Source organism: Temnothorax nylanderi, unplaced genomic scaffold (genome assembly GCF_030848795.1).
Source record: "Temnothorax nylanderi isolate EJ_2023f unplaced genomic scaffold, tnyl_v1.0 TNYL_tig0065_pilon, whole genome shotgun sequence".
Classification (NCBI taxonomy): Eukaryota; Metazoa; Arthropoda; class Insecta; order Hymenoptera; family Formicidae; genus Temnothorax; species Temnothorax nylanderi.
The window spans coordinates 580113-608061 of record NW_027249127.1 but is presented as its reverse complement, the minus strand read 5'-3'; the positions used below and the strand labels follow the sequence as shown (position 1 = coordinate 608061).

The 27949-nt window shown below is 38.0% G+C and overlaps 4 protein-coding genes and 1 pseudogene across 12 annotated transcripts; 3 read left to right on the top strand and 2 right to left on the bottom strand.

Annotated features, from left to right (window-relative positions):
• Positions 1-7005, bottom strand: Koko (cyclin Q). 3 transcript variants are annotated; one of them, XM_071708244.1, is made up of 6 exons: positions 6867-7005; positions 1204-1337; positions 976-1073; positions 689-907; positions 242-472; positions 1-153 (listed from the first exon to the last, which is right to left on the bottom strand). In XM_071708244.1, the coding sequence occupies exons 2-6, from the start codon at positions 1328-1330 to the stop codon at positions 58-60; spliced, it is 771 nt and encodes a 256-aa protein (XP_071564345.1). In that variant the 5' UTR covers positions 1331-1337; positions 6867-7005; the 3' UTR covers positions 1-57. The 3 variants fall into 3 exon arrangements, with proteins under 3 accessions (XP_071564345.1, XP_071564344.1, XP_071564343.1); XM_071708243.1 differs by lacking the exon at positions 6867-7005 and adding an exon at positions 1536-1759; XM_071708242.1 differs by lacking the exon at positions 6867-7005 and adding an exon at positions 1500-1757.
• On the top strand, positions 3760-3878 carry LOC139773686 (5S ribosomal RNA; annotated as a pseudogene).
• Thor (eukaryotic translation initiation factor 4E binding protein thor) lies at positions 6988-12202 on the top strand. The gene is made up of 3 exons (XM_071708246.1): positions 6988-7138; positions 11353-11508; positions 11712-12202. Exons 1-3 carry the CDS (start codon positions 6997-6999, stop codon positions 11759-11761), a joined length of 348 nt encoding a protein of 115 aa, XP_071564347.1. The 5' UTR covers positions 6988-6996; the 3' UTR covers positions 11762-12202.
• Positions 11617-18267, bottom strand: Sting (transmembrane protein sting). 5 transcript variants are annotated; one of them, XM_071708235.1, is made up of 3 exons: positions 18141-18252; positions 15135-15297; positions 11617-14652 (listed from the first exon to the last, which is right to left on the bottom strand). In XM_071708235.1, exon 3 carries the CDS (start codon positions 14594-14596, stop codon positions 13355-13357), a length of 1242 nt encoding a protein of 413 aa, XP_071564336.1. In that variant the 5' UTR covers positions 14597-14652; positions 15135-15297; positions 18141-18252; the 3' UTR covers positions 11617-13354. The 5 variants fall into 5 exon arrangements, with proteins under 5 accessions (XP_071564336.1, XP_071564335.1, XP_071564338.1 ...); XM_071708234.1 differs by lacking the exon at positions 18141-18252 and adding an exon at positions 15653-16213; XM_071708237.1 differs by lacking the exon at positions 15135-15297 and having other exon boundaries at positions 18141-18267.
• LOC139773646 (macoilin-1) lies at positions 16835-27949 on the top strand. 3 transcript variants are annotated; one of them, XM_071708226.1, is made up of 12 exons: positions 16835-17319; positions 18138-18279; positions 18367-18493; positions 18665-18794; positions 18923-18989; positions 19105-19318; positions 19415-19673; positions 19756-19995; positions 20695-20871; positions 21800-22078; positions 22173-22366; positions 22596-27949. In XM_071708226.1, exons 1-12 carry the CDS (start codon positions 17240-17242, stop codon positions 22850-22852), a joined length of 2166 nt encoding a protein of 721 aa, XP_071564327.1. In that variant the 5' UTR covers positions 16835-17239; the 3' UTR covers positions 22853-27949. The 3 variants fall into 3 exon arrangements, with proteins under 3 accessions (XP_071564327.1, XP_071564328.1, XP_071564326.1); XM_071708227.1 differs by having other exon boundaries at positions 19105-19321; positions 20713-20871; XM_071708225.1 differs by having other exon boundaries at positions 19105-19321.

Below are 27949 nucleotides of genomic sequence, written 5' to 3'. Positions count from 1 at the left end.
TAGTTTGTAATGTGCGGAAAGTGCTTTATTATTGTAATAGATACAAATACGCGCTTATTAATTGTCTCTCGTTTCAGGTTCGTCATCATATGCCGCCATGATTTTTTCCATAATTTCCCATAACTTATCCCTCGCTAAATCTTTGCAGAAAACCTGTGTGGTGACAAGAAAATTTACATATAAATCTATCGACTAACATAGAAAAACGAACACAAAATTTTGTAGCATCATGTATACTTACATTGAACCACGGCTGTTGATCACACTCGTCCATCAGAGGTACGACCACGCCGTAAATTTGTAATGACAAGTTGATACAAGCTATCGCTGTTAAGTTGGGTGGATAGTCGAGAATAGCTGGGGAATGATGAAAGTCTTGTAGCAGTGCCATGCTAGTTTTGGCGACCGGATACTTGGACCATTCCTCTTCACCAAACCAAGCTTGCAAAGATCGCAGATAATGAAGCATGTACTATAAGAAAACATAATGCAGTTATTTATGCGTTATCACATACGTCTATTAATGTTATTCAGTTAGGCTGTGTTCCAAATTCACTCTAGTTAACTAAAATGCTATAGTGTGTACGTTACATACACTATATAGACAAATACGTAACGTACACTATAACATTTTAGTTAACTAGAGTGAATTTGGAACACAGCCTTAGTAATATTTACAAAACTTTACCTTGTGCGGATGCACAGGCGTGACTTGAAACTTGAGCATCCTCATGATCAGAAGTTCAGCTTGTACGATTGCATCCCTCATACTCCAATACTGATCGCCAAGATCGAGCGGCTGAGAACCTCTGTGAAGCGTGTTGTAAGATACATTCATTACGTCTCTTATCTTCAGCGTATCGTCCTTTACTTTACCAGCCAGATAAAGGCAAGTTGCAGCTATAAGCTAGAAGAGACAAATTCTGTCGTATTTATTAAGAACTTATCGAGTCTTGAAGTACCATCCGTCCTTACATAATTATCATATCCCTGTGCCGTCGCTTCTTTAATAAATCTGTGATATAATGTTGCAGCAGTAGCTATCGTCAATGGGTGAGCCTCCAATTTCAAACCTACATTCAGACGAGCGTTTTATTAAATACTTTACCTTTTTACGGTAAACACAAGTTTTCTAAAGCTCGACAAATTTTCTAAAGTGCCTAACAACTTTCCAATGGTGAGATATCGTTGCAGCCAACATACCACACTCGAAGATAAATCGAGAAACTGTGAAACAGTCGCTGGACTTGGTATAATCGATCGTAATACTCTTTTGTAATGTATTCCTTTTCTCGCGCTGCATCGCGAGAACGTCAATCACATCTTTCATCTTAGAGCTAAAACGAAACGACATGTGAATTGAACGTAAAAAGAAAAATAAACATCACTCGAACATACGAAAAATTTGCTGTGAGAATAACAGCGCATGTCCGAATCACATTTGCGTTGCGAAAATACTGAAAAGCTTTTGATCTGTCAAGAGTAAGCTGGTGTATAACCTTATGTCAGTGTCATCCAATGTGAACTCATTGTACCTGAGAGTCTCGGTGCCGCTTGGCTCTGAGGGATTCATCGCGGAATACACTGTCTTTGGCGAGAAAGGTCTCGTTTAAAAATCGTAAGCGCGTTAGTGAGAAAACTCTATTTTCCCTCTCATTCAGGTACAAGAGATGCGTCCACCGTCCACAGTCCACACAAATGTAATAATCGTAATAAGGAATTTCCGTCAAGAAAACGGAGAGAATAATTTCAGCGTCAAAGTGATGAACTAAATGTGTGTCACGTGACGAGTAGCGAGTAGCGCTTAAATTCAAATCTATACTTATATAGCAAATATATATATATAATGCCTATCTAATAATTGTGTATATATTATGTATATAATTATGTATATATTATTGACCATAATATATACATAAATATTAATATATTTAATATATTTAATAAACATGGAAGGGAGATTAACGCTGGTTTAAAGAAATCTCCCTCGCCCGTTGATTAATATTTATTTCTTACAAATATATGTACAATTATTATAATAGGATTATAATAAGCACTTGCGTTATTAAGGAGTGATAATTGAAACGCGCGCACACTTCTCTTCTACACACAAAGCATATTTTAATAAGATTTTTAACATAATTTTTTTAAACATTTACATATACAGCAAATTAATCAAATGAAGTATCTGTTAAGAAAAATGTTAGCATTTATGAATCATTTATATTTTTCTAGTTTAAATATGTTTATTAATAACAATAAATTAAATACTAAAATAAATTATTTGATAATTTGTATATATGTGGCTTTATAAAGAGCATTTTCAATACACTTTTGACTAATTATAAACATGTGATTACGGATTAGTTGACGGTATATACTCATAAACTGGAAATTCAAGTGACAAATTATGAATATGAAAATTACTTCACAAAGGGTCAACAAGTAGAAATAAAAGGATACATAAAAATAACAAGTTAGTAATATATTAATAAAATCTTTGAAAAATAATTGTATTATTCTTTTTAATGACATAAATTTATCTTACAGATGATATCTTCTATTTATATATATAGAGAAGTGGATAATACATCGAATATTTTAAATTATTAAAAAAGAAAATTATCCTTTGCTGAATGTTTAAAGAGGACAAAGCCAATTACAAAAAGAGCTTTTAATAGTAATAAAAGGATATTATAAAATTATTCGCACTAATTTTCGCACTAATTTTTCATAAAATAAACTTTGTTCATATAACAGAAATTCTTTATTATTATTAAAATATTAACAAAAACATAATATTAATACGCTTTATAAAATTAGTTAATTCTATTATTTAGTTAATTTTTTTATTAATATTAAATTTTTTACAGGTTGCAGAATTATTTAGAAAAATGTTTGTTGTCATCTAATAATCCAATTTACTTATTCACTTAATTATATTAATTACTTTTTCATGTTCCTTTGTTTTCGGGAGTATTCTTCTTTCTCTTTATTTTTATTTATTACTGGAATTCTCTTTATTTTATTTATTAGTGGAACTTCTTTCTTGTCCACCTCGTTGTTATCACTTTTCTAAGTTTTCTAACCCACATGATGTTTCCATGACAACCGCTTGCGCAGTATGATGCGCAGTCGTCTACTCATGCTCGTAGCTCGTATACTTCGACGCTTGTGATCTGGATCTGACTTCGCTACCAAGTGTTGTGCACTGTATGCATGGTTCTTCCACCATGACTCTATGTATATTTTACATTCTTATAACAAGTATGTGTCCATGTACTTATTTTTTTATTTTTTAACAAACGGTTAGCTGGCTGGAGGGTTAACTTACTTTAGACAGCAGTCGGGGGTCATTTTTTTAAACTAATTTTTTTACCATTTAATTTTTAGGTTCTTGTTTTTTGTATTTTGTTTTTTACTATTATAATTTTTGTTTTTATTTAAAAAATTTCTCGAAAAAAATTTCTTTTTTGAAAAATTTAACAAGTTCTATAAACTATATTTTGCCTACAAAACTTTTTAATTTTCTACGATTTTTTTTACCGAGTTATACGATTTTGAAACTAAACCTGTATTTTTTAGAAATGATATCGATACTCGGCGAAAAATCATCTTAGACAAAAAATTAAAAAGGCATTTTAAAGCCTGAAGTTTCAAGTTTAACGCACTATCGGTGGTTTAAAACATTTTTTTTCTTCCTTATAATATGAAAATTGATGAAGAAGTGTGTTATCTCTTTGTAAGAAAGACACTTTCGCCAACGGTCAAATCACGTTGAACCTACAAGTTCTCGTCCGATCACTTAAGTCAACCAACGTTGAGCGCGGTTAGTACTTAAATGGGTGACCGTTTGGGAACACCGCGTACTGTTGGCGTTTCTTTTTTGTAGAATTTACTTATTTTATGTGCCTGAAAGATATTTTTTTAAATTGTGTAGTTATATATTGTCTATTATATAAATTAATTAAAATAATAGCATGTAATATATTATTTAATTGTATATTATTATTTTAGTTAATTACATGAATATCAAGAGACACGGTAGTGTCTCGCGTCAAGTACACGCGAAGCGAGACCGCACCGTGACTCTTTTACGCGAACGCACGAGAGAGTTGCGAGTACCCGAGATTTTGAGATCTCAATAACCGCTCAACCAATCAAGTTCCCAATCGATAGCTTGGGTTTGAATTATTATTTATGTAGAATTTACTGTTATATAAAAAAAATTGAAGTACTATTGCAATAGCATATTCTTGAGACGAAATCAAGTCAAGAAGTCCTGTACCACTTTTCCCTCCGACAAACAATTGCCGAGATATTGTAAGCTAAATATTGAAAAAAGTTACCAAGTTTTCCTTGAATATCTCAAAAAGTATTAGGCAAACAGAAAAATGTTTCAGACAAAAGTTGTTCAAATTAATTAGTAGAAAAAGATGATACAATAAAAAATTGGGGTTTTCATTTAAAAAAATCAAGTTGGGTCTTATTGGGTCTAAAGTTGGCGCCGGACCCAAAATTTAGTCAGCTCATCTGATAGTCCCCTCCAAACCATACAACTTTTGTCCGAAACATTTTTCAATGAAATCATCGGTTCCCGAGATATTACGGTGCGAAATTTAAAATGGGACACCCTGTATACTATAATTTTAGTTAATTACATAAATATATTAGTATCTATTTATTAATATTAATATAAATATACGGCATGTTCGATTCGATGTAACGAAAGATGGAAATAGATTGGGGAGATAGATTAGGGTCAAACTGAAAAGAAAAGTCGTGTACCATTTTGCAAAATTTGCAATAGTTATTGAGTTATTAACTAAAATGTTTGAGCAAATAAGCGCATGAAAAGCGATAGACCGGACTCGGTAGACTTCTTCCTCTAAAAGTAAATGGCACCTGCCTCCTCTTTACAGAATGCAATACGGCCAGAGCAAGTGGTACAGTTGAATACAAAGTCGGAAATGTGTATTTGTGGGTGTGTGTAGTATGTTACTGCGTGTGGGTGTCCGTAGTGATAAACTCGAGTCCGTGGGTTCGTTAGATCTAAAGGATTGTGCAAATTAATCCTCCCTGGACTAATCCGGGGACTCAGCAATCAGCATGTGAAATAGTTTAGGGTGGCGTCCCATGGCACATATTTTCCGCGTAACCAATCAGAAGCGTGAATATACGTAATAGGAAACGCGAAACGCTTCTGATTGGTTACGCGGAAAATGCGTGCCATGGGACATTACCCCTTTAGTCCCAGTCTACAATAAGTGTTTTAAGCCCTAAGCCCTAAGAAATTGTTCAATCACAGTTGAATTTGAGGAGAATAATTGACTGTGATTGGTCAATTTCTTAGGGCTTAGGGCTTAAAACACCTATTGTAGACTGGGACTTAGTGCCCATCTACAATAGGTGATTTAAGCCCTAAGCCTTAAGAAATTGTTCAATCACAATTGAATTTGAGGAGAATAATTGACTGTGATTGGTCAATTTCTTAGGGCTTAGGGCTTAAAACACCTATTGTAAACTGGGACTTAGTGCCCATCTACAATAGGTGTTTTAAGCCCTAAGCCTTAAGAAATTGTTCAATCACAGTTGAATTTGAGGAGAATAATTGACTGTGATTGGTCAATTTCTTAGGGCTTAGGGCTTAAAACACCTATTGTAGATGGGGACTTATGGAGATATGAACTAGGCTGCGGTCCACTTGACGCTACAAATACTTCGGAGCGTTCTTCTTCTCCTTCTTTCTTCATTGAAAGAAAAGAGAAGAGGAATGCTTCGAAGCATTTGTAGCGTCAAGTGGACCGCAGCCCTAGTTGTCACAGTGATGTCACAAGTCTCGCGAGCCAATGAGAAGGGGTTTCGTTTACACGTTTGTATATTCAAATATAACTTTTTTTTAAACAGTTTAAAAAAAATTAGACAAACAAAAATGTATTTATAACAATTTTATATTATTTACATTGTATACAGGGTATCACTTAATTTTAAGCGCCCACTATTTACGTGGCGATATTTCTTACCAAAAATTGAGTGAAAAAGTCCTTAGCATTTTTTTTTCTATAATACTTAATAAAGCAGTAATTATTGAGTAAAGTTAATCCAATCAGTTGTCTTTTAGACGGGCGTATGACAGAAAGGTTGTCCGAAAGGTTGTCCGACTTTGAGCCGTATTCATAGTATGAATACGGGTGTATAAGTCGGACAACCTTTCTGTCCGCGAGTGTACGTCAGTGAGGCGCTCGCCTGGTAGTATGCGCTCACGTATTAAGTGACACCCTGTATAATATTATTTTTTTTTTAAAGCATTTTACTTTTACCCAATTATTCATTTAAATCGATAATAATTATTTTTCAATTATCCACTTGAGCCCGCTAAATCCGGCCGAGAGTCACGAAAATTTACGTAGGACCGGCTATCTTCGGTATTACCTCGTCGATGCCGATTCTCACCCCCTTCCACCAACCATCTCGCGTCTTTTGTTGCGAGTCGGTCGCAATTGCCTCCCCCCGCCCCGCGAATATCCTAGGAAAGGGCGAGAGGGCGAGAGGGTGGGGAAAGCTTATATAAGCGGACGTTGGCTTATCGCGTTTCACGGCACATTGCGTGAGACGAGTCGACGTCCACCCCGTCGTCATCCGTCTCGCAGGTTATGTCGCGCTGAGTCCGACAGCGCGCATTAAAATCGCATTAAAATTCGCACGTGGAACCGCGCGTGCATCAGTCTCTGCCCGCGACTGCACGAGCGAGAAGCCGAACCGGTTATAAAGTCACGCTCCGTCTTCCATTAGGAATCGCGTGCATACCCTGCTGCACAACGGGTGCCGCTTATCGCTAATAGCAACGCTGGACAGAGAATTCTTACCTTTGTTTCCCACGGCGGGCGTGATCGTGACGTGAGAAGAAGAGAAGAAAGAGAGAAAGAAAGAGAAAAACCGCGTCTAAATTGACGCGCAAAGTAAACGCGACGCGAAAGAAGAGACGCAACTACGGAAATGTCGGCGTCTCCCATCGCCAGACAGGCAACCCAGAGCCAGAGCATACCATCCAAGCGGATCGTCATTCACGATCCCAACCAGCTACCGGCCGACTACTCGTCCACACCCGGGGGCACGCTCTACTCCACCACGCCGGGAGGTCAGTGTATCCGCCTTTTGCGTCCCGTCTCTCTCTCTCTCTCTCTCTCTCATCGAGATGCTTTCCTTAACCTCGCGCGTGGTTCCGAGGCTCCCAGACTGTATCACTGGCCTAGTTTACACCGTGCGACCTGATCGCGACCTGACCTATACCCTGACCTAAAATAGGCTTCTAAACAAAACGTTTACACCATGTAGACCTATGATACTTTTGGGTCAAATATAAGTAAAAATTATCTATTAGTATCTATTGGTACACTCTCTGCACTTTAGGCGATCTTTAGGTCACCTGCGTTTACATGCGTTACGTCATGTGGCCTAATTTAGGTCAGGGCACGCGAAAAAGAGACCTGACCCAAGCGAGGTCGCAACTGTTTACATCGTCGCGAGACCTATCGTGTTTGGGTTGAATATAAGGTATAGGTCGCGGCCTAAACGCACGGTGTAAACTAGGCCACTGACCATCAACCGCTCCCTACAGCTTGTTACAGATAATGCATTTATAAGTATCATTAAGAACGTAACATTTAGAAACAGATCGCACTGAATCAACGTCGGCAATCTGCGGATAAGTAAATATCGGCGAAGAACGAGATAAAAAAAATGTTCTTTCTTGAATTATATGCACCCGCCCACCCGGGATCTGTTCTTGCAAAAATGATTAAAAAAAAAGAAAGAGTAAATTGTTGTGAGAATCTCGCGATTTTCCGACACAGTGCCCGAAGTCGTTTGCGACCTCGGCAAATAAAATGCGCACGTGCAAGATGTCGTCAAGGCCATTGGTATTTACGCGCAGCGCGACATACGATTATATATATCCCTCTCTCTTTCTTTCGCGCGCCCGCACGCATGCACGCAGACTCGATAACACCGAGACGGTGTTACGTAATTGCGCGTTTCGGCGCGGGTTTGTTTGACCGCCCGTCTGTCTGCGTGAAAAATATTCGAGACTTTTGCGTCGCACGCGAAATTATACTCCTCCCGAAATAGCCGGCCAATTATCGGTTCGCGAAAACGCAACGACCTTGACGTTAATCCACTCAATATGCGGAGCGACGTCCGACAGTTCGTTAGTCAAAAGTCTTTAACTATACGTTTTTTTTTTTGCACCGTGGAGTGTATACGTGGACCGGTCACGTTTGACCTCAAAGTATTTAGAAAAATCTGAAAAAATTCACAAAACATCTGTCTACATTGTAATTGACGATTTTATAGTCATTTTGATAATCATCGTTTATTTAATTAATATTTTCTAGCAGGCTTGCAAGTTTTACAATTACGAGCAGATATTATTTTGGCTCGAACGCCGTAGACCCACGTATACAGACGGAGGGATAAATATTATGTAAATATAGGAATGTTTCTATATTCAGATCTTATATTTTATTATTCTTTTCTATTGTGCGTTATGTTTAATTATTATTCTGATTCCGATTCCCCTAATATTTAATATTTATTCTTATTTCTAATATATGCTCTATTGTGCGGAAGGCCTAAGTCCACAAAACGTAACATGTTTTCTCTTTTCTAATATTTTCTCCAAACGTCACGTTAATCTTTTTAATTATTGCTCGCAGAAAAGCGGTAGAAACCCTGATTTTTATTTCCCGGAGGAAGACAATGAGCAAAAGTTGAACAATACTGAAAAGAAGATTCTATTTCTCTCAAGGAGAAAGTTATTTATTAAATTGACGAAGGTAAAACGAATGTGACTCAAATGACACCCAGTTGACCCAGTGCCACGTCTTGAAGGGTTAATCTTATTAAGGCTGAAGTTCAGATCGCCGGACTCGGCATTGAACGCGATATACTGAATGCGGGCTCTACTTATTGCGTTTTTAGCGAACGACAGAAGGATAACTTATCGCGTTTGTGTTTATATTTCTTCGTACGCGCGTCACTTCGATCATGAGGTGGAGGAAAGAGAAGGCGAGCCGCGAAGTAAATATGTCCGCTACGCAAAAAAAAAAAAGCGGAATAAAGTTACACTGGATGTTCTATCACTTCCTTCGGCTTGCGAATTCGAGGTTTTTTCCACGATAATTTCGAGTGACGAATAATACTATATTTAGTTACTAACCGCTATTGATAGACAATCACAGTTTATATCAGACAATATTCCAAATAGACTTTAACAAAACCTTGCTCTTGAGGTTTAATAAATTAAGTCATTTGATATTAAGAATTAAAAAAAAATCGCGTCATCAAATTTTCAGTACAGTCAGTTTGAACGATTTATCATTTTGATTTGAAAAATTGTCAGAGAAATTGGATAAGATTTTAAAATTCAAAGATGATGTATTGTCGGATCTCTTACCGATAACTGATCTATTTATCTTGCTTGATTTTGACAGAGTTCGATTGTTAACAATCAACATAACAATATTGTTCTTTTTCTTAAATACCTATATATTACGAAAACCGTAATTTAAGCTATTCGCTGATACTTATATGTTAATATTTTGTAATAAATCGTTCTCTCCGAGAGAGCTGCTCGATTTACAGACATAACGAGAGCAGTCAATAAATATTACAATTAGATAAAAAGACATTCTGTAATAAATTACAAAAAAATACAGATGTACGACTTGAAGATATCGACAAAAATAATCGCCTTTCTGAACCCAGTTTCTAGATTTCTCAAAAAAATCTGTCGTTTTCGACTTGAGTTGAAAATATCCAGACTCGAAAGATGTTAATGGTATGAATAAAAAATCTGGCTGAGACAGATAATTCATGAGTTGTATGTGTGGCGATTCAGTTGGCTGCTTCTCTTTCTTTTTTCCTTTCAACATGATCGCAAGCCAAACTCGATAGCGAGATCGTCGGCGATTCCGCCGATACAAAGCAGGTGAGCCAGGTCGCGTGCACTCAAATACCTACGCTTTTGTTCCGCGCCCCGCAACGTTTCCTGGGGCGTTAAACCAAGGTCGAATTAATGCGTGCACGCGCGATACATGTCGAACGTCGCCCAATGCGTAATCGGTGACGCGTAATGTTTATCGCTCGTGTCACGCCAGCGCGGCGCGTAGAAAGTCGCAGTGGTCTGAAAAACAAGGATACACACACTGTACACAGCGCGAAAATGGCTGGACCTTCGAGATAACTTTAGCCGCGGTAAGCGAGCTTCGAAAATCTCGCGTAACACCTCGACATGTAAACAATGATGGTCAATAGACAGCCGTTTCGCAGATGGACGCAGAACTGCTACGAAATTGTGATGAATTCCCTCTTTATTATTACCCAGATTAGCGAACGATTCTGTCAGATAGAAAAGAAAGACGCTACTCAACCGTAGAAAATTGATTGTTGATTCACGTAGTTTTTGATCTAAGTTGGATCGTACTTTACGTTAAAATCTTCTCTGTGTATTACGTCGCACGTGTCATTGAAAGAGAATTTTGCGAAATAAATTCTATTCAAGTTTTTTCTTTAAGAAAGTTTTTTTTAGAAAGACGAATTTATTTTGTCTCGTACTAAAAAAACGAAAATAGAGTTAACAAATATAATGAAAGACTTTCGTGTTGTACGGAATAAAAACATACGTGCTCTACACAAATTCTAACGTCTATCGGTCTTTGTTTCGCGCGTATCTCCGTGCTTTCTGCGATTATGTTTGTTTTGGCATCCTCGCCGACCCTTGCACTCCTTTCAAGTTAGGTAGGTGTCAGTGTACAGAAATACACTTTTATAAATAGGCGGTGCGCTTTTCGTATAACTGTCTGGCCATTGTATCGTTTCTGCGTGTCATCGTTACCATGCCGCTACGAATTTTTCTTGAAAATCGGTTCATTGTCCTATTCTATTGTAGTCAATCTTGCATTTTTCCAAGATTAAAAAAAACAACTATACAACCAATGCCTGAGACATTAAGATTCACAGAAATCTTCTTATCGAAATCGGAAATGGTAAAATTATGATTACATCGAATTTGTGATAAAACCAACTTAACTTTGTCCAACAGTCGTTAATATATTGCCACCTTATCAGATAATTTTTAATCCTAAGAATTGTCGTTTCAGATTGTACATAAAAATATAAATTAGGTTGTAATAGATAAGAAGTCTTTTACCAAGTTCTTTTTTTATCGCATATGTCTGTTTTGTCAATCGATTTAATAATTAAGAATATATAATGAAAATTTAACACATACTTGAAAAAACTTCATTATAGTCGCAGGTTCTATAGATAATCATATCTTCGAATTCTGTGTAGGTACTCGCATCGTATACGAACGTGCGTTCCTGATGAATTTGCGGAATTCTCCAATATCGCGAACGCCACCGCGAAACCCGCTGACCATACCGTCGGAATTACTGAAGGGCAACACACCGGCCATCACGAAGGATCCCGTCAAAAATATTAATAAAGGTCAGTTCGTTTCATATTTCTAAATCGATTCTCTTCATGTGACTCTTTCTCTTCCTAAGAAAAAATATAGAGCGGACAAATAGTGCATTGTTCGAGAAATATTCTACATTAATGATGATAGTCCGGTTTATTCGCACGGTTAATGATGATATACAATATTAATTATATTAGAGAACTTTTCTCACGTTTGCATAACGTTACAGACTCCCTGGTGATCGAGGAATCCGCAGAGCAGTTCGAGATGGATATGTGAGGCAAATGCAATGTACCGCTGTTCGTGACGACTGAAATGTGTTCACAGCCATGCTCGAAAGTATTGTTGATCAAGTCTTATGACAATCGCACGGAGTACATGGCTGACACGCCTTAATTCCGTGCCTTTTTACCAGTGGTCTTATTAAGAATTATGAATCTTTAAAAGATTATATCCTTGACGAAAGGCCATATCTTATTCATATGTATTGTATACAAATCATTTAATTCTCGACGCTAGTTCTTTTGACCAATGTAATACGTATATTTGCATATAAAGAACGGCCGTGGATGTGAAGGTGCTTGTGTCTACGCGACATTAGCGATCTCTTATATTTTACATGTCTTCCTTTTTGAAGTGGCCAAATGCGATGTTTTGTAACGTATTTCGTAAGGAACTTGTATCTATGAATAAATGATACATACGTTTTATACATATAAATTTTACTGTTATTATTTTGTACATTGTACAAAGATATTCAAATACTATGTATAAAAGGTGACAATTACATTGAACAATGAGAATTATTGTAACTATATTCTTGAGCAAAAATATCTTATGATAGTTTGAGACCAATCAAGACGTATATATAAACATTACATAACAAATAAAAAATTTTGTATGATAAAATAAAACTTCATGTCTCTTATTTTTAAGAAATTTATATTAAATTTTGTGTTTGTGCTTTAATTCTAAATTGTCATAATTTTGTTTTGGAAAAAAATATCTGTACAAGTCTCCTGAAAAATTATAACTTTGCAGTCACAATACTTTTCAAATATCTCCAAAAGTCTTTAAAAAACAAGTCAAAATATAGAAATAAAGAGAAACGTTACTTACGAATAAAATAGTCATAATGGTTGAATACAATTTTTAAACTACAGTGGATCAAAAAAGTATTTGCACACCCAATTCTCTTACAATAACGTTATTCGAAGGAATAATACATAATAAGTAATTTATTACATACAGTATATGTATGTATATATGCCAAACTAGAGTCAAGCTCAACAGGGTCTTCTTTCCCCGATAATTTTTCCAAGCCCGTTCCCTTGGCAGTGGTTTCGCTAGATAGTAGACAGGGACAGTGGAAATCTCGTTAATCATCAGTTATTCATACTCATTTAATCATACAGTATATGTAATAAGTTACTTATATAGACAATTCGTAATTATGTATTATTCCTTTGAATAAAGTTATTGTAAGAAAACTGGTGTAAATACTTTTTTGATCCACTGTATGCAATAATATTGGGTCAAGTATGCTCTTATTAGCAAAATCAATCAGTTATGCTAGAGACTGTCATACATAAAAATAGTTCTGTAAATCTTTCTTTAGCAAGATAGATACTTGATATTTCATCAAACGTAGTGCTTATATTACATTATATCGTTCTTGCATTATAAATGTAAAAATCAAGGTAAAAATATTATATAAATTCATATATAACAATCTTTATAATATGTAAATGCAGTATAAATGATCGTATTTATTATTAATTATATTAAAATACTATCAAAATTAAAACGACAGGTATATATTTATAAACGTTATCACAGGACACGTACATGTCGTTCAACTTCTCTCGACACTTATGCAGAATCTCTTATTTCAGATATCCTTTCTAAGATTATTGTCGCAACATTAATCTTGTCTCCCTTCGCGTCGTAATCGTTATAATAAATTAATTCAACCAAATCTCTGGTATCTGGCTCGCTTTGCAAGGTGTCTCGCAGTTTTCTATAAAACATCTCGATAATCTTACGTTTGTATCGCTTGTATACGATAGATTCAGGATGATTGTGCTTCTGTACCTCGTAGTACGTTAACAAAGGCGTTGCACCTTCCGCGACCACGTACACCGGCTCATTACCTGAACTTCTTCCACCGGGATATATCTTGTAAGCGTTGTTGCGGTACGTTCTACGTATGTTACCGGCCCGGTTGCGTACCTCCTCCTCCAGCTCGCTGGCACTCTCCATCCACTGGGACGCCTCCTTCAAATCCGACGGGATGTATCCGGACGACGGTATCAAGATAAACAGCTTGTGTACCGGGAACGTCACGTTGTGATTGTCCTCGAAATTCTCAATTTTCTCAACTATACCCTTCGTGGAAGTTCCGGTGGACGGTAAGATCAGTCGCAGGTAGCCATAGTAAAAGCTGTACGCCATACCTGTGCCGTAATCCAGACCCTTCATGGCACTGAGGTCGGCCAGCGACCCCGTCTCCCACTCGGCCAGGTTGCACATCCTGAGCAGCCAGAAGGAGAACATTATCAGCGGCACGCAGACGTAGGGCCCGAAGTCCCAGGCGTAGCTGAACGGACACGCGCCGATGCCGCCGATCAGGCCGAAGACCAGCAGCACGCCGACAACGACGACCATCGCCGACGGGGTGTTGAGGGTGAAGTGATATTTCACCACCGACCAGAAGCTCTCCTCGGACTCCTGGCCCACGTCCGTGGTGAACGTAACCAGCGTCTGGCACAGGCGCAGCGTCATGTCGCAGAGCAGGAGGATCACGAGGAAGACGGACGCGACGAAGGAGGTCGCGACCACCGACACCACCGCCCGGTCCTTCGTCGCCCTGTACACGGCGAGGGCGAAAACGGCGACGAGAATGACGCTGTACGCCACGTAGGTCATCAACTTACGATCGTCCGACGAATACTTCTCGTTCTCCATCCTTGCCGGGCTCTGCCGTCGTTCATCCACTTCATCCGAGTCAAATCCGATCGAGTTGCCAATTCGATCCGCTGGCAGCTCGATCCGGCGCGGGAAAGATCCACCGGGCGATAAGCTCCCGAGGAAACGTGTGGGGCACCGCTGCATCAAGTGACGTGCTTGCGTCAAGTGGGCACACCCGTTCCGTTGTCCTTCCGCGAATTCTATATATCGAAATACAACGCGAAAGGCGTTTAAAGGCTTGTCCAGATGGACTTGCATAATCGCGGGTAACGTGCCGCGACGAAGCCGACCAATCGCGCGTCCAACGTCACATTGCCGCGCTTTACATCGAACGCGTAATTGGTCGATTTATATTTTTTTTTCTTTATATATACATATGCATCGCGCAGCTTAACGATCGCCGGCCAACCGGACGACGCTTTTTTATCTCGCTTGCGTAATCATTGAACATGAGGAATAACTAATTGACACGTTACATCGCGCTATTGTAAATATTCATAGTTTGCACTTGAATTAGAGAAGAGTATTTACATACTTTGCATATCCAGTAAGCAAGAAACATCAATAAACATTTTAACTGTATTGCATTAACGTCACAACGTTGTTGCAAATGTAGTTGAAACGTTTCTTGACGTTTCTTGCTTACTGGGTATTGATGAATTTATGAATGACGTTACTATACCTTTGTTCTATTTGATATCTATGAATTATACGGAGTGTTTCCTAAGTGCAAAAAAAAATTTGAAGTGAATATTCCGTAGCTCATTTTAGGAAGAAAAGATCCTGTATATTGCTATCCTTTTTCTTCTCATTTAAGCACACGTTTGAGATGAAATGTACATTCCCTGAAATGTGAATATTGATGAAGTAAAAATGAGGAGCAAACTCGTATGTATAATAAAATACTGTAAAGTGATCAAGGGCCAATAAACAAATAAAAATTTTTTTTATCCTTTAACTTTGCTCGTTTACTGGCTCTTAATCACTTTACGGTATGTGAATATTGATTTAAAATAAAATGCAAATTAGTGAAACGATATATACGCATCGACTCGACCGAGTTTCGAATAGAATTAGGTATCCGTTTCTCATGTTACACCTGAATACACACACAGGACATAATCGTATACTTTTATCCAGGTTATCTGTTAGGTTAGACGTGATTCTTGAACACGTTTAGAAAATACTGGATATTTGTACCAAGCAAATATATCGAAGGTCGGTCCTTTCTAACGTCGCTTCTCTGATCTTGATGCCAGGGGCACGATCCTACCCCGCGATCTCTCGATCTTCTCCGGCTCGCAGCGGGCAGGGGCAGGGATCCGCGATCAGACGCGAATACGAATTACGAACAGTTGACCCGACAGTCCGCGTTTAAAGTCCCTTGCACAATAGGCGATAGCGATAGCGATAGCGATAGCGATAGCGACAGCGACAAAGGTGCCGACAAAGCTGTAGCAGGTAGCTATCGCTATCGCTATCGCCTATTGTGCAAGGGGCTTAACACTTTTGACTTTTGACAGCGCGACAAGAGGACAATTGAATTGAGCTCTCGGTCGGTCGACGAGCGCTCGGATTTGGCGGGAAAGCCGTTCGCTCGCGACACGGCCCTTTATCGGAGGAACGGGAGGGAGGGGGAGAGGACGCGGAAAGCGCGGTTCCGCTTTCCGCTTTCCGTGTCGCGTGTCGCACCTGCCGGTCGCGCCAGGTCGCGCCGAGGGACGAGGGAGTAGGGACTCCTCGCGATTTCGTAATCTCGAGGCGACTCGGGCGACGCGCGAGATCACCCCGTAACGGTTCTCGAACGCAGCTGCATGCGCCGAAAGTCTCTCCGCCGCGGGAGGAAGCCGCCACCTCCTCGCGTGGCTCGCGTCCTCGCTTGGTAACGCGCGCCAGGAAGGGAGAACGAGAGAAGGAAGGAAAGAAAAGAGGAGCAAGACGCGCAGGAGGGACGGGTGGGTGGCAGGGGGTGGGAATGGTGGGGGAGACGGAGCGGCGCGGGGAGCGCGGATCGCGGCGCGTGTTGCCAGGTCGCGCGGAGCGCTGGCGCTGCTGTTAACGCGAGTGAACGAGCCGATGGACCGACCTCAGCACGGTCGGGAGACATCTACGATCGATAAAGGCTCGTAGAGAGCTGAGAGGAGAGCCCGAAATCGCGTCGTGAGACGGAAAATCGCGCGCGCGACAGAGAGAGAGGGACAGAGAAAGATCAGCCGGCGAGCGAAGCGAGGAAGCGATTGAAGCGAAGCGAGCAAGAAAACGCTTCGAGCGAGAAAAACGTCTTAGCGATTTTTCGCGACGCAGACAGGACGGTGTCGGCGGCGGCGGTGACGGCGACGGTGGTGGTGGTGGTGGTGGTGGTGGTGGTGGTGGTGGCGTCGGTGGTGCGCGGCGCCGCGCGATTAATACAATCGGCAGGTGATTTCGCGTCCGCTGATTAAAGCGCCATGTCCCGCGATGGACCAATCAGCTGCTTGGTAAACCGCCGTGAGACCTCGAGTCTGTCCACATACGAATGACAACAAAAGAGACTGATAGAAGTCGCGCGCGCGTGAGAGCGAACGAGCCGAGGCCCGAGTTTTTTCGCACGCGAGTGTGTTACCCCCGCGCGCTAGAAGCCCCCGCGGTGAAGAGGCCCTCCCCCCTCGAGGGAGAGAGAGAGAGTGTGTGTGTATCCGCCGCCGTCGCCGCGGCCCGCTTTTTTTCCGTTTTACCCCCCCGTAGCGCGCGCGTGTAGCGAGTAACGTCGCTTAAGCCTTGGTGGTGGTGAAAGGTGCCGTGAGGAATATGAAGAGGAGAAATGTCGAGTGCGGTAAGCTTCGGAGGCCCTTGAAACGCAACAAGCTCACCGAGGGGATCTACGGAAGGTAAATTCTCACGCGGCGCCATATGCGTACGCGAGTACGCGTACGGGTACGTACGTACACCTACGTCGGGGAATGGCCGTTTCCCCTTCGTAATCAAAAAACGTAACCAAAACCTCCCCCCCCTCCTCCTTCCCTCTCTCCCCCCCCCTCCGCCTCGTCCCGCACCGGAGGACGCGAATGTTACAGGTCAGGACGACGGCAGTGACATTAATGATAACGATGCTGATTATGATGATGATGCTCATGTTGACGACGACGGTGATGAATACGGCGGCGGCGACTGGCGGCGACGATCGCGCGTGCCGAGCGACGCCGAATCGACGCCACTCTCGTCCCGCTTGACATTTACCTCCGGGTCAGATATCCTTAGCCATCCGCGTGTCCGTTCCCGGGCTCTTTCTCTCGCCCCGCGGCCTCTCGTCCAAACGTCTCTCCACATACTTATCACATACGTGTGTTCCAATGACCCCATGTGCCGCGTAGCGTCTTGCGAGCGACCGCGATAACGGAGTAAAACGGCCGCGATAACCGACGGACTTCTCCCCCTCGTTTTCTTTTTCTACTCTGAGAACGTGAGATCTCGGCGTTATGTAAGCCCTCCGTGTGTTTTCGATAACGCCGACTTGTATCTTGTATCGCATATCGCGCGACCCAAACATATTTACTTAATATATTTTGAGAGAAAGGAAAACAGGTGCCTCGCAGAGGCCAACACAATGTAGTTGTATAAAGTATACAGATGTATATCGGTGAATTGTAATTCAGCGAGTGGCGAATGTAGCGTACAATCAAAATAATCCCACGTTTGTTTGTTTCAGTACCTTGCTCTATCTGAAGTTTCTTCTGCTATGGGCAATGGTGATCTTGGCAGACTTCATTTTGGAATTCCGTTTTGAATTTTTGTGGCCGTTCTGGCTGCTCCTCCGAAGCGTTTACGATTCCTTTAAATATCAAGGCTTGGTGAGTGTCAACGTTGCGCAATTGGAGACTATCGCGCGTACTGGGCGTAATCTCACTGTCTCTTTTTTTTCTGTTTCTCTCTTTCAGGCCTTCTCTGTATTTTTTATTTGTATTGCACTTACGTCAGACATGATTTGCTTCTTTTTCATCCCTGTGCATTGGCTGTTTTTTGCTGCCAGCACTTATGTTTGGGTGCAATACGTCTGGCACACAGGTACGTGGAAAACAAATTTATTTGAAATATGGACAAGCTTGCAATGTCCATCAAAATAATTTCTCATACTGATATGCTCACGTCATATTTGTAGAACCTAGAACGCTACTCGTAGGAACCCTGATTTTTAATGAATATAAAAGAATAATCGAACATTCGTATTTTATACAGATAAAGGAGTGTGTCTACCAACTGTGATGCTGTGGCTACTATTTCTATATATAGAGGCAGCAGTGCGGTTGCGTGACTTGCGTCATATGCCATTTCACCTAGACCTCTGTCGGCCGTTTGCAGCACATTGGTAATAGTTTTATCATTATTTTTGCAGACAAATATAACATCAAAAAACGTTACGCCTCACATATACCTATTAGAATAATCTATTGACGTTTATCTCCAAGTAAATTTTTCTGCAATGTGTATTTCCAGCATTGGCTATCCTGTAGTTACATTGGGCTTTGGTTTCAAGAGCTATGTAGGCTACAGAATGAGGCAGGTTAGTCTTCAACAATCTTACATTGATTTATTGTAAATAAATATATCTGCATAACGCACACTATCACGCTGATGTATAATATTTATGTATCTTAATTTATTTTTGCTTTCAACAGAGAAAACAGAAAGACGTGGCAAAGGAGAACGAGTTCTATCTACAATTACTGCAGCAAGCACTGCCTCTAGAGCAACAAGCTATGTCGATGCAGCAAATCCAACCGCAAGTGCAGTCACAAACGCAACAAGTCACTGCGTCGTTAGAACAGCACGTCAAAACTCAAGCACACAAATTGAGTCCACAGTATAACCCAAGTCCTGAAAAAAGCAGAGGTAGCTTGTATTTATTATCAATTACTATCTCGTATACGTGTATGCCTGTAATTGTCGCGATTACACGCGTTTTAATATTTCTGCTTGGTCTTTTAGAGGGCAATAACAATTCCATAGAAACAAACGTACAAAATGGCGGGGTGCACAATAGTAGCCAGGTCACATCACAAACACAGAGTGCTACTACCAAAAGTACTCATAGAAAATCCTTAGACAAGAGTGAAAAGCAGGAAGAGCAGCATAATAAACACAATGTATCAAATAATTCACCGTCGGACAAGAGCGACAAGAGATTTATACACAGTAATGGAAGTACAGTATCGCACAGTGACATACAGCTCATCGAAAGGGTGGGGTATGGTCGATTTCCATATTGAAAAATATATTTCTCTTTAATTACACTTGAAAATACTTATCGATGCAATTTCTTAAAACAGATCTGTAAATGATTTTGACGTAAACGAGGTAGAAAAGGACAAATCTATCAAGGGTTGCGGACACACCACGATAAAATCACAAACGAACGGTTCGGTAACGGGTAAATGGAATAACGTGAAAGAAAGTCGAGATTCATCATCGACTACCAATGCCCAACGGGAGCGTAAGACTCGACAGGTTAAAAATACGAGTGATATCACGGCAGAGCAACAGAAACAGCAAGACGATTATTATCAAAGGTATATCATACGAGAGGAATTTTTCTTTTAAATACATTACTATAAGTTACTACAGAAATTCTGCTGATAATCCCACATGTTTTCGAAGGCACAGATTGAAACTCTAATATATATATATATATATGTTTATTAACTTTAGCAAAACAGCCAGAAAGTGGACTTGGTTTACAATCAATCCTTATTCACTCATACCTACATACCATCCTCGTACACACAAATAACCTAACAACCTATTATAAATTATAAAATTATAACATATTTAATTTAATTCGATTTAATTTACATTAATTTAACCTATTTAACAATATTCGTTGATCATTGATTCTTATTGCCCTATCTCCTAACCTCACAGCCTATTGACATCCTATATCTATTTTCTTTTTCTTTCGCATTCCTTTCCCTAACAACTTTCAACAATACCTCCGCTTTGGTGGTGTCCAATTTATCGTTCCAAAGTTTTTCCAACGTTTCCTTACTATCCTTTCCTAATACAATAAACCATTCCTTTGTCTCAATACAATCCTCTACGTAGTGTTTCATGCTATCCTTACCTTCATTGCAAAAAATACACATCCGCTGATTGAAACTCTAATGACAAATCTGGTATATCACACTTAGATGTCAAATTCTATACCGTCTTGTATCTCTTTGTGATGGACTTCCTATCGGTTTCTTCAGCATGATTTGTCGTTGAAATAGGTTACTGGTGTGTCGCAGGCTCGAGGCAGACATAAAACGTTTGAAATCAGATTTGCAGTCAAGTCGGCAAATGGAACAAGAATTACGATCACAAGTCAATGTCTTGCTCAACGGAGAGCGACAAGCTAAAGGCGACATTCAACAACTCCAACATGATAATGATCAATTGCAAAGCAAGTAAGTGTATTTGTAAATTATTTTCATGACTACGATTATAACTACGAATTTATATATTTATTTAAAAAATCTAACCAGAGTTAGTATTATTTACATTTTAAAATAGTATTTTTAATATTTAAAAAATTAATATTATTTTTTAAATAATATTTTTATTATTATTTTAACATAATTTTACATTTCCAACTTTTTATTTTAAAATATATATAAACTGTGATGTATTTTACAAATCTGTGGATAATTCTTTTGTCTTGTTTTTTTATTTTGCACTAAAAATAGATATTTTTGTTCCTGTTGGTATTTGAACAGAACAAATGTGTTTAAATATATCTACATAAACTATCCTATTGATATTTGAACAGAAAAATAATATATATAAATATATCTACGTAAGCTATTATAAAGGTTTTTTAGTAACTTATTCGAATTTTATTTAAATTTAAATATACAACATATGTTATATAATTATTCATGCTTATTTTACATGATTTTTACATTTTACATGCATTTCTTACGATTTAGATATATACTGGAATTATTAATCATTACGTTCTTTTCTACATGTATCAATATTCAAACAAAAATTATCATTTGTAATTCTTTTAGTTTTTTTTAACATTAAACCTGAAAGTATATAAAAGACATGTGGAACTATAGTTTATATTGTGAAGATTCAATAATTAATTATAAAAAAATTAATAATTATTATACTTGATATTTATGTACAAAAAAATTTCTTAAATATTAGAGAATTTGTCTTCTTCTTCATACCAAAATTCTCTTGTAAATCCTCCGTAAATTTTTTCAAAAAATAACGCAGTATTATTTTTACCGTTAGATATGCAAAATTTTGGATTTGGAGGAAATTTTTATTTCGACTCTTGAGTAAAATTGAACGAATTCTATAACATAAATTTTAACATTGTAGATTACACGGTCTAGTAACGGCGCGTCAACTGGATAAGCAAACAATGACATCGTTGGAAAAGCGGATTGCAGAAGAGCGAAAACAACGTAGTGCGTGCGAAGCGTCCTTGCTCTCCGAACGAAGGGCACGACGAGCTGCTGAAGAGGCACGCTCCGCGATTCCACCGCCGCCACCTCCGCTTATTAGACAAGAGTGCACTGACGCGTGTAAAAGTCGAAGATCTCAAATGGAACAGGACCTTAAAAGTCTGCGCCGAGAACTCAAATTAAAGGAAGAAAGGTAAGAGCATAAATTCGTAGACTGTTTTAAATTTTAAATAATAAGATTCAAAATATGAGCAATGCACAAATGTATATATGGCACGTTGATTCAGGTGTAACGCATTGGAAAACGACGCAGCGCGTTTTAAGGAGAACCACAGGGAATGTGAAATTCTACTCTCCGCACTCAATGCGTTGCAAGATAAAAACGCACATTTGGAAAACAGCTTGAGCGCGGAAACACGTATAAAACTTGATCTTTTTTCGGCACTCGGCGAGGTCAAGCGGCAATTAGAAATCCGAGAAGGTAAGTAACCGTAATTAAAACAACGCTTTACTCGCGTTGTTTCATATATTTTTGCTTTATTTTTTGTTTGTTTTTATATTTTAAATTTTATTGTTTTAGTATTTGTAGTATACGATCGAAGGAAGTGTGAACATTTATTAAAGAAAATAGAAACGCATATATTATACTGCACATTGTTATTGCCTCAGCAATGTATGTATCATATATATATTTTTTTTGTTCAAATTAGGCTTAATCAGATCTCAAGAGAAAGAAATTGAGATGTTGAAAACAAAAATAGCGCAAGATTTAGCTGTGATGCCACAAGACACATTTGGTCCAGCGCCAACCTGTGCGACGTCCAAGCTCCGTTTAAATAGTGAAGTGAGAGTAGCAGGAACAAAAATACGTTCGAATGAAAGTCCGGGGTGTACTGTGTCGAATTTGGATCCGAATGCGACAGCGTACACGCCTAAAAGTTCCCTTGTAGCGTCGACTGAAGCTTAAGGAACTGCAATTCTCTCATCAGAACCCGATAGTAGGATACATTAACTACAAAAGAATGTTTCAAGTTTCTCCGTGGAAATATTATCATTCAGTTTACAAGTACGCAAAAATATGGATTTATCGTTATCAACTGCTGGATCTTTTCTGTATCCATCTTCTTTAAGACGAGACATATTTTTTATTATATATGGATCCTCCTAATGTAAAAGAAACCTGGAAGTCTTCCATGAGAAACTTCGCGAAACATGTTTTGTATCGTGTCTTGTCGTTTCAAAAAGGAATGGAACCGTTGACATTACTTATGATCATGCGATGCGGCACTGGTTTCTAGAATGTCAAGGAAATCCAGTGACAGTCTTAATTTGTAACATTTTATGCTGTAGGTCGATCTTACGGATATATGATAATTTATGAACAACCAGTGAATCGTAAACTATTTCTTTTTACACGTGCATAAATATCGATGATAATGCCTAACAGTTGAAAAAATCATATCTGATTGTTAGTTTATATGTAAGTAAAATGTGTTTTATATTTTAAAAGAGTATCTCTGAAAGAGTTTATCTTATACATGCATTTGTCATATGCTTAACGTTATGATATAGATTTTTTGTGAACGTCGTGTACATTTTTTAATTATCTCAGAGCACTCGCGAAGTTATACGCTAGAATTCAAATCGATCTTTATGTAAAGTAGCAGGAAAATAATGACAGGTATTTTATCAGCAAAGCTACGATAAACGAGAAGCTGGGAAAAGTTAATATCCGTATTACGATCTTCCTGCAGTATATGCCTAAACATACGATGACTTGTCAAAGATGCATTCTTATTCAAGTCGTATAACTGAAGCTAGTCCATCATACAAACTATTTAAATATCATTGGCGTGTCGAGCCATTTTATGTTATGCGATCATCATGCAGAAAAGAGCCATTGACAACATAAAAAGAAATATGAGCATTATTCAAGAAGGATCAAAGTAAATGTCACGACGCCAAATTTGTTTTAGGTAATCATGAGGCCCGTACGATGATACTCTCCCATACACACATGCGCATATTTCTGTGCTTTTAAAATTTTCATACTTTTAGTTTAAGAATTTTGTTTTATGTATTGGCTTTCAAAACGGTATGAAGTGGCCATTACATTTTTCGTGTAGGCAAAAGTATATAAATTCCAATGTGATAAGAACGATTGACTCGTAAAACTCGTTAGAAATGAAAATATGTGATGGCTAACTTGATCTAAATTAAAAAAAAACTTGGCATTTATATAACAATCATGCAGGTATTTGAGACTATGTAATGCCGTATATATTTGGTTAAGAAAAAAAAAGAATTTAAACGCAAAATGATAATTTTATTACAAGTACAAAGATAGAAAAAAAGTTATTTTCATATTATAAGATCACTTTATTTAAGTAAGAGGAATATTTATTTCGTTATTTAGCATTGAAAAAGAGTTGATAAAACTACATTGTGACTAGATATAAATATGGATAAAGTTCTTTTTTCTTATGTGACGTCCATTAATATAATTTCAAAGTTAAAAAGAGAAGTTTTGTTTTCCTTTTTTTAATTATTATTCTTAACGTATATATCTGCATACAATATGTGTGTATATATATATATATATATGTACATATTTATGCTATATGTTGATATATATGTATGTATATATTAATACATACATATATATACATACACATGTACAAATACATACTTCTACATATACATATATATATATATATATGTATGCAAATATTACATGACTTTGACAAATTATGGCACCATTGAAGGTATGGTACATAATGTTTACAGAGAGATCTGTTTACTCTTATAAAAATATAATTTGTATATGGCGTATGTACATCTAGCGCCAATAATTTTAAATATTCGCGAAAATCGATCTCTATCAGTCTATTGATTCACTAATTACGCTATTTGAGCGGGTGCTATATATTATAATTTCGATTTCGATAGATTTATGTACCTTTACCTTGGAAATTGATAAAAATTGTTACTTTAATTTTAATTGGCTCGCGTGGAGTATTTGAAAGAGTTGTTTGAAAGAGCACACGATGGCATTACGAATAATTAATCAATAGTGATCAAAGATTGTGTGTATGTGTTTGAGAGAGAGTGTGTGTGTGTGTGTGTGTGTGTGTGTGTGTGTGTGTGTGTGTGTGTGTGTGTGTGTGTGTGTGTGTGTGTGTGTGTGGAATTGATTGAATAATTAATCGACGTTAATAAAGTTTGCGATTTTATTCTATCCGCAAGAAAGCCAGTACTTGCTTCATTACGTTGCAAATGTTGTGTAAACTTGTTAACTATTACGGTCATTCTTCCATAATTGTACATACAAAGCACTGTCATGACAATTTACTTATGGACACTAGTAGTGGATCATGACCAACTAGTCAAGCGAAGGGAGGAAGTTCTACAAGCACAAATATTTATTAGGTATCCAACATTCAAAGTTTTTCGCCTTCTATGGAAAGAAGCGTACAGAACCCTTTCACTTTACTAAGATTTAGTATTTTGGACTCGTTGGATAATGTGAATAATGAGTCCACGATTTCCCGGATGATCCACATATAAAGGACGACGTTGTAAAGGCTTTCCCGCACAATGTGTATATTATTAAATTTTGAATTTGTCTTCAAAAGAGCAGTGCTAGTTTGTTACTCATAAGAAAGTTACGTAGAAGTTTTCTAATTTGCATACGTTAGTGACGTGTATACTCGTGGTGTACTTCAGTGCATGAAATAACTCCGACGGTTGCTAATTTACGGGGGAAAGAAATGGTAAACCGTATGTGCATTTCTGTTTCCGAATTGTTGTCCCAGTGTCAAAGATATTACTTATACTTTACTTTTGAGAAAATCGTTAAATAAGTTTTTGATTTAGATTTGCGTTTGCTTACACTCGTTTGTACACATAATGTAGCGAAGACATGTAAATATTTGCCGGAAAGGAACTTTGATACCGCTACGTAAACATATCGGTGTAAATTTTTGGGGCACTTGCGTGGCATAGTCACTTTGATTTACGTTAACGATTAGCACGATTTGCCGATTTCGATTGGATAACGAGGTTTAAATGCTAAAACGACAGGCTTGTCAGTGAGGTAGAAAGAAAGAAAGAAAATAAAGTTCAAAGAGACTATTGATTTGTTCCAAAAAAAAGTCGATCGTGAATAACGTGTACCTGACCAGGACGTGTGCTATAGTGATTATTTCTTCTTTTCTTTTCGTTTGCTTTTGGCTAATTTACTTATCTTGGACTTGATTCCACCAGAGAGAAGGCTGGCTTGATAAGCAATTAATATTATTCGAGATAATATCGTATACATTGAGTTATTGTGATAAACATAAACATACACATACACAAAGAGAAACACGCGCAATATACACACACAGATAAACACGTACATAATCATCATATGTAAATATGCGTTCGTTTTACATATTTATTTGTGTATACTCGTACATCGCGTCCACATTGGAATACATGCAGCCGTCTACGCGTATACACATACATATATGTGTATAATTTAGTTACTACATAACGATGTTCTCTTATAATAAATTAATAATGAGATCGCTTTTAATCGATCGCTTAATAGGTAAGTTTTTCCTATTTCCAAATGCATCGTTTCATTTCGCGCGACAAGAAGACGTGCATAAACAAGGTACTTAATTTTTACGTTAGATTTCGTTCAGCATTCTCGGATGCATGTGTGAGAGCGAAAGAGAAAGAGAGAGAGAGAGAGAAAGATTAGAGACATGCACAAAAGAAAATTCAGGTACTTTTGTAATACCTGCTTCCTGTATAATTTGTAAGTTTCCTGATATTACATAGTTAATTTATTAAGTTGGTGAGGACAATAAAAAGCCTTTTCGTTTTTATAATGAGATTTCGACGTCGAATCCGATCAGCAATTCCAATGGGAAAAGTATCGCGGACGTCTTTTCTTTCCTTTTTTTTTACATATTAGTTATTAACGTCTTGTGCGCTTCCACAAACACTTAACTGCGTACTTATTGTCATTGCGTATAGCATTAAGTTTTACCGTCGCGAGCGACGAGTGTAGCATATTAAATGCAACAACAACCAGCAACACCGCTACTGATCTCATGTATCGTGCGAACGTAACACGCAAATGCCCTTATTAACGATTCATTACAAAACCGACACGCGGGATCGAGTGAAATTTTTAACACATTGTAACGGTTTTTTTTTTTTTTTTTTTTTTGGAGATAAAATCAAGCAAGTATGTGACATTACGCCTAACTGAGAAGAGAACTGTATATAGTGCGTTTTAACGTACTACGTATACATTTATATCACACAAATGAGGCAGTGAATAATAAGAATCCGGCTAAAAGAACTCTACGATTGATCGTGAAACTCGTGAACCAGTATATATATGTACGACACTATCATACATGCGTTTCTACTGTTAATTCGTAACCGAGCTTGAGAATCCTATTTCGAACGATGGCACTTCTGTGGCCCCGGTGCTACAACAATCTTATATTTATAATGATCCTTCTCTCTTCTGCATATTTTCTGTCTATCAGTCGGTCATACAGAATATATTTGACTTTTGTTTTCATATTAAAATACACGGTTTATAAATTTTCCTTTCATCCTTTCGAGATCATACATAATCTCCTATTAAAAGAAGATGTGAGAACATTGAGATTCCTCTTCTTGCAATATCCTGATAGCGCGAGTTTCATAGAAGAGAGGCGATTCTTTCATGATTTTTGTAGATTGATAGCGACACGTGTGGAACAGTGTTACTACAGCTTCACTATTAGAAATTCATATTTTGTTCCTAAAAAGGAAAAATTCTAGAACCGTATAAAAACAAACGCATTTGTTTGCTGGAAAAGAAAATTATTTTCAAATATACAGATATACCTACATTCAAATCATATATAATTATACAGAAAGACCGCAATTTTCGAAACCTAAAGAAGTAGAGATTATCCATGATATTAATAATGGACGACTTTATTGTGTATTACGTACCACTACAAATATTCTCTATAGCAATATTTATTAAAATAAACATTGTCAAAACTGA